The sequence below is a fragment of the Coffea arabica genome, chromosome 8e, assembly GCF_036785885.1.
Source record: "Coffea arabica cultivar ET-39 chromosome 8e, Coffea Arabica ET-39 HiFi, whole genome shotgun sequence".
In the NCBI taxonomy this organism is placed as follows: Eukaryota; Viridiplantae; Streptophyta; class Magnoliopsida; order Gentianales; family Rubiaceae; genus Coffea; species Coffea arabica.
The window spans coordinates 41,720,748-41,727,369 of NC_092324.1; the positions used below are offsets into that span (position 1 = coordinate 41,720,748).

A 6,622-nucleotide genomic window follows, 5' to 3' on the forward strand; every position below is an offset into this window, starting at 1 on the left:
AGAGGGTCTTCGCATTCTAGAAATGCGAGCTCATTGAGCTCGCATTCTGAAAATGCGAGCTCACTGAGCTCGCATTCCGGGAATGCGAGCTCACATTGAGCTCGCATTCTGAAAATGCGAGCTCACTGAGCTCGCATTCCCGGAATGCGAGCTCACATTGAGCTCGCATCCTCGCACTACATACCGCCAAGACCCATTTCGAAAAAAAGAAGAAGACAAAAGTGAGTGGGAGAAGCAGAACGCAATATCGAAACATAGCTGCCGAACATCAAAACAAAGATTTCGGAATTGTCGAACAGCAAAACAAAGAAAATAAATAACATGCACTTCATAAAAATAACTTATATAATTTTTTTAAATAACATTGCGTTATGAAATTTCTAAAATTACAGTTGAAATTGTAACAGATATTAATGACTATTAACTATTAGATTCTTATAACTAAAATTCGTCGGTGTCAACAAATAAATACGATTCATTAATAACAAAGGAAAATTAGAATTTGATAAAAAAAATTTATTTGATAAAAAAGGAAAAAAAGTTAGTATTTTATTCATAAAATATAGTCAATACCTTACATGTTAACAATTTCATTCTATTTTTTCATTGATATATGAAATAGAAAGAACTATGCATGTGTACTTTTTCCACCATTTAAATGTATTATAATAAAATAACGTATTTTCAACCGTACAATTACCAATTTTTTTTAATATAAAAGAAATATGATTTTTTTTAGAACACATATTTGATGACTTTAGGCACGTGCAAGTTTTAAAATAAAAAAATTTATTCCTCTGCTAATTACAGATTTTAAATAACATTTCTTTAACATTTCTCCGAAATATAAGATTTTAGTAGAGCTTTTAAAATAAGATTTTACTACCGACAGCATTTTAGTAAAGGCAAATTCTACAAAACAAACAACATTTTCTGAAAAAGATACATTTTGGTGGGAGCTCGTAAATTTCATTTTAAATTTTTTTTCTAGCAAGTTTGAATTTAATTTTCTGAAAGTCATACTTATAAATGCGAAATCTAACAAAAAAATTAAATACAATTTTTGGAGGTCAAATTTATCAAATGCGAGCTATTTGAAAAATTTTATTTAGCTCTTACTATTTTCTGGAAAAAATTTAATGAGAGCCTAAAAAAAAAAAAAAAATATCAGGGTGAGCTCAGCAGAGCTCGCATTCGCAAAATGCGAGCTCAGCAGAGCTCGCATTCGCAAAATGCGAAGACCCCCTACGGAATACCCAATCAAAATCACCCCTTTTGTAGAATTTTTTTAAAATTCATCACAAAATTAGAAATTTCTCAGTTTTGTCTGCATGCATGAGTTGTTACGCCTTTTAACTACTTTCCCCGCCCTTATTATTACTAACGTAAATGAATTACAATAATATCCCTCAATCTCCTGACTGCTTGCCATTTAGCCCCTGTGATCCATAACAATACTCCCCCCTTCAGGCCTTCACACAATCCTAGACTCTAGGATTGGACTCCGAACTCAAGAAACTGAGCCTGCATCGCCGAGCCATCCTCCCAAGTTGCATCTGCTGTATCCAGATTTTTCCATTGGATTAATGCTTGCTCCACGTCTCTCCCATGCCTTTGCAGAGTTCTTCTAGCCAGAACAGCTGCAGGAGCTATTTGGACCTCACCCTCCTCTGTGAGTGTAGGGGGCTGTGAGTGCACAACAGCTCCCTTTGCAGATGGCTTCAGTAGGAAACATGGAAGACGGGGTGCACGGTGGATCCCTGAGGTAGCTCCAACCTATAAGCCACTGGTCCAACCTTTTCCAGCACCTTGTAAGGCCCGTAGTACTTGGAAGATAGCTTCAAATTCCTCCTTAAGGCAATGGACGTCTGTCTGTAAGGTTGCAATTTGAGATACACCAGATCACCTACTTCAAATGATCTCTCACTCCTGTTTCTGTCAGCATACTGCTTCATCAGGTTTTGGGCTCTAAGTAAGTTTTCCATCAGTAGTTGGTTCCAATTAACTCTTTCCGCCCACCAATCCTCTAGGCTCTATCTCAGCTACCCTAGAGGACCTGTCTTGGAGACTCAACTGGGGTGGGGCATACCTGTACAAGGCTTGGAAAGGTGACATTTTCAGAGCTGTATGATGATTAGTATTATACCACCATTCTGCAGCAGTGAGGCACCTCTTCCATTTTCTGGGTTGTTGGAAGCACAAGCACCTGAGGTAAGTCTCCAAACACCTGTTCACTCTTTCTGTTTGACCATCAGTCTGGGGATGGTAGCTAGTCGACAAATGCAGCTGGGTGCCTACTCTGTTGAATAGTTCTTGCCAAAAAAACTTGTAAAAACCTTGTCCCTATCAGATAAGATGCTTGATGGTAACCTGTGGAGCTTGTATATGTTGTCAAAGAACACCTGAGCCACTCCGTTGGCAGCATAATGGTTGCTGATAGCAAAGAAATGTGCCACCTTAGTGAACCTGTCTACTATCACCAAGATCACATCACTCCCTCCTGATTTGGGCAGCCCCTCAATGAAATCCATTGCTATGTGTTGCTATGCTTGTTCCGGGATGTCCAATGGTTGTAACAGTCCTGGGTACTTGCAATGCTCCCCTTTACTAATCCTGCAAGTTTCACATTGTTATACAAAGTCCTCCACCTCTCTTTTCATTCCTGGCCAAAGAAGTACCCTTTCAGTTTCTGGTAAGTGCCCAAATTTCCAGAATGACCCCCAATCCATGATTCATGCATACACGAGATTAGCTGCTGTCTCAAAGTTCCTGTAGCTCCAATCAGTATTCTCCCCTTGTATTTTATGATCCCTTGCTGATAAGTGTGGTCAGGTATTTGGTAGACCAAAAAAATTTTTCCGCCTTCCTGACCCACTCCCTAGGGTTCCGTCCTTCAAAGTGGGGGAACTCCAGCTTGGGAGTCCCGGGAGAAAAGCATTTCTGTCGATCCTCTCACCATGCCCTACGTCACCTTCCCCTCGCCTTCCCCCACCGGAGGTCAAACCGCGTTCGACAGAGCCTGGAGGAGTTGAGAGGATGCCGCGATCATTGTGGCTGGACTTCATCTGGTTGAGCTGGGCCACAATAGCCGCCATGTAGCTTCTTATCTCCGTTGAGTTGGACTCCATTTTTGCAGAATGCGATTCAAATTTGTCTTCCAGAGTCTTTAATGCCTCTTGCGTGGAATCGATGAACCCTTGCAATCTGGTCTCTTGCTTGCGGATCTGTTCTTCGAGAGTTTTCAGGCGAGTGCCCTCGGCCATAGCGGATTTAGCTACTGCTTGCTGTTGGATAGTGAACCGAGAGATATGCTAAAGAAAATAGTCTGAGTGATTGAAGCCTGCAATCCGAGGGTCCCAGGCTCTGATACCACTGTTAAGACTTGAGCTAGAAGAAAGAAGAGGAGAAAGAGTCGGGGGCTGGGAGAGAATTGAAAAAAAGAGAATATTATTCAGATTTGAGAATAAGAATCATACAAAATCCGTGCCTAGCTACTGTTGCGTATCTGTCATTTATAGGAGATGATTTCCCAGATCTCCCTCTCAACAAACTAGTTTTGTCTGCATGCATGAGTTGTTACGCCTTTTAACTTCTTTCCCCGCCCTTGTTATTACTAACGTAAATGAATTACAATAATATCCCTCAATCTCCTGACTGCTTGCCATTTACCCCGTGTGATCCATAACAAAAGAGAGGATGTTGGAGAAATGAGAGAGAGAAAAAAGTGACTTTTGTTTCCTTTTGTTTCCTATTTTTTGAGCTCTTTATTTGATATGTAAATTATGTATTAAGCAAGGGTTAACAAAGTCTTTTTGTAAAAATTATGAGAGGTGAGTGATTTTTTAAAACTGTAAGGGTGCTAAATGATATTAGGAGAAACCTCCAGGGTGGTTTTTGATATTATCCCCCTAAATTATTGTGCTCCTAGGTCCATTCTAAATTATTTTGCTTCACAGAAATTTGGGACCAGTCCTTCGCAAATTACTGGAAGCCAGTACTTCCTATGCATTCAATGTTTTACTGTAATTCCCATGCAAAATTAGTCACGTTTTATTTTCCTCAATTTGTTCTCCACTTGCCTGCCAATGTCATTTATGATGCAGCTATGTTTGATATGCAGAAGACGTACAACTTTTTTGAAAACACATAGGCCCACCAATTGTTTCTATTCAAATGCTTCTATTAAATGAACAGGGCAATGTTGAAATAAATTGAAAGACATATCATTAATCTTCTTTGATCAATGTATTTGGTTTGAACCTAATCTGTTGATAGTTTTGTAGTCATGCAAAATTGGCATCTTCCAAGGAGAGAATCTTGTTTGAGGTTTAGACATCTCCAAATTGCTACTCAGTTTAGTTATTAACTTGAATACGTACTTTAGATTTTTTTTTTTTTTTGGAACTTGCGCTCACAAGGTCAATTTTTGAAGTGGGAAATGCAATCTTTGTCCCCTATTTTTATTCTATCCACAAAAATGATCGCAAATGTTTCACCAGAAACAAATCTAGTACCTCCTAATTATTCTGATATCCACCAATAAAATTATTTCAATTTCTAATGGAACGAAACACTTGAAATTCACTGGAATTTTTCTAGACGTTCCTAATTATCACCATTGTATTGAACACAACATTTATATGGTTGGATGGATACTAGATTCTTTAACTAAACAATGAGAGGCTCCACAAATATATCAATGTGTTTGAATTTGTCAACGGGGTGCTTTTCTTCTGTTTGCTTGTATAGAATCTTATCCTTCATTTTCCACTTAATATTTTTACTTTGAATATTCAAGATATGGATGTACCAAACTCAAGAAAATAGTTGTGAAGCCTGATGAAATTCCATTAAAATTTTGGAGGCGTTTGTTTGGAGAGTTTGATGTGAGTAGTTTATGTTCTTAATTTTAATTTATTTGATATTAAAATTCTATGACTTTCAATAAGGTTGAGAATCAATTAAAGTTTGTAAAAAAAATTTTTCTATGTTTCATTGAAGGAGAAAATTAGTCTTAGTACAACATTTTAATGCTTAATATCTCTTTTTTTTTTCTCTAGTATTCATGAGAAAAAAAACTGTGACTAAGTATCACAAAAAGTAACCACCAGCCAAGGCTGGTGGCCACCACTAAGCCATTAAAGGCTTGATGGGGTGGGAGGTAAGGGTTCAAACCTTGCCTCCCACCAATTGCCACATTAAGCGGTTTCTTAAAAAAACTTCTAGCCTACGCACCCGTCTGGTTCGATGGTGGTTCAGTCCCCACCGGTCCCCCTAAACCCAGTTGGGTATCCCTCCTAAGATTAGGATAGTGTAGGATATTATAGATAAAGCGATGAATGACAAAAAAAAAAGTATCACAAAAAGTAATACACATAATGTGCAATGTACATTCTCTTATGCTAGCTGCTCTAAGTACTGGACAAAAGGAGCATACTTTCAAAAAGTAGTACGTATAATGCGCAACACACATTATCTGTTTTTTTTAACTTAGTACATTTTTGGAATTAATTTAGTAAGAACTTATGCATGAATTCGTCATATTGAATAATGCTATTTTTCTTCCTTATATTCTTGTAATGTTAATTTAGAGACAAAATCAAGTAAATCTCCGCAGAGCCAAAAATGTATTTTTATTTTGATTTAAAAAAAAACATATCCATTATGAAAGGATACTTCTTTTTGCCTTGGAGAATTGGTCAAATTGGTAAGGTTGAAGTGAGAAAATGTGACCTGCATCAGTTGGGGTTGATTTTGTGTAATTAGTGCCCAGGTCAAGAGATTAGAATGCTGATCTCATGGAGTTATATATGACCATTATCCATGACGGCTATACTCTAACGGCTCCATAATGTTTTTCTGGATAATACTGAACAAATGATGCACAAGAAGTTGGTGGATCAAGTAAAGTGAAAGAATCGTTAAGTTCTTGAAACTATTATCCAAAATGGGTTTCTTGAGTTGAGTTTTATCCAATTTGGCTTGGTTGATATAATATTAATCATGAATATATTCTAACTTATTTATATGAGTTGACAAATTACAATTATCATGAAATTATGTTAGTTTACAGCATATATTGGAAGAATTACATTAATTGGATAAAATCCACTTGGAGAAGCCGTAGACTCTTTCTCTCTCCCTCGTATATTTGGGAGAATTAAGTACAATTTTTCAAGATGTAATTAATCATTTCAGGTGATGTATCATGAATTTGATTACGTATGACACGTTGCTTCTTGTAAAAAAAAGTACTGATTTATATACTTCAATTTTATTAAACATGATTCACTATCTCATTAATCACTGATATATTACATAGTCATATTCCACCCTCGCGGAATCCGAAATACATACTAGAAAGGGCATATATTATAGCCATTATTTAGTACTATATCTAAGGTTCAAGTCTATACGAGTCAGAGCAACCAAACCTTAGTTTAATAGGCTGGCCTCTGTACAAAAGATGTTGAACCTTAGACTCATTCACCTGAAGAAAAAACAGAAACAACTGTAAATCCGGAGTCCATGCCAGCAAAATGGAAATAGAAAATAAGAAAATAAAATTTTCACTCAGTTCATTGGACCGAAACATGATTGTTGAACAACAGTTAAACCCTAG

The 6,622-nt window shown here is 37.1% G+C and overlaps 1 protein-coding gene across 1 annotated transcript; it reads right to left on the reverse strand.

Moving 5' to 3' along the window:
- Positions 1-1,491: 1,491 nt before the first annotated feature.
- On the reverse strand, positions 1,492-2,531 carry LOC140012786 (uncharacterized). Its single transcript, XM_072061092.1, has 4 exons — positions 2,371-2,531; positions 2,090-2,299; positions 1,809-1,968; positions 1,492-1,719 (listed from the first exon to the last, which is right to left on the reverse strand). The coding sequence occupies exons 1-4, from the start codon at positions 2,529-2,531 to the stop codon at positions 1,492-1,494; spliced, it is 759 nt and encodes a 252-aa protein (XP_071917193.1).
- Between the last annotated feature and the right edge of the window lie 4,091 nt (positions 2,532-6,622).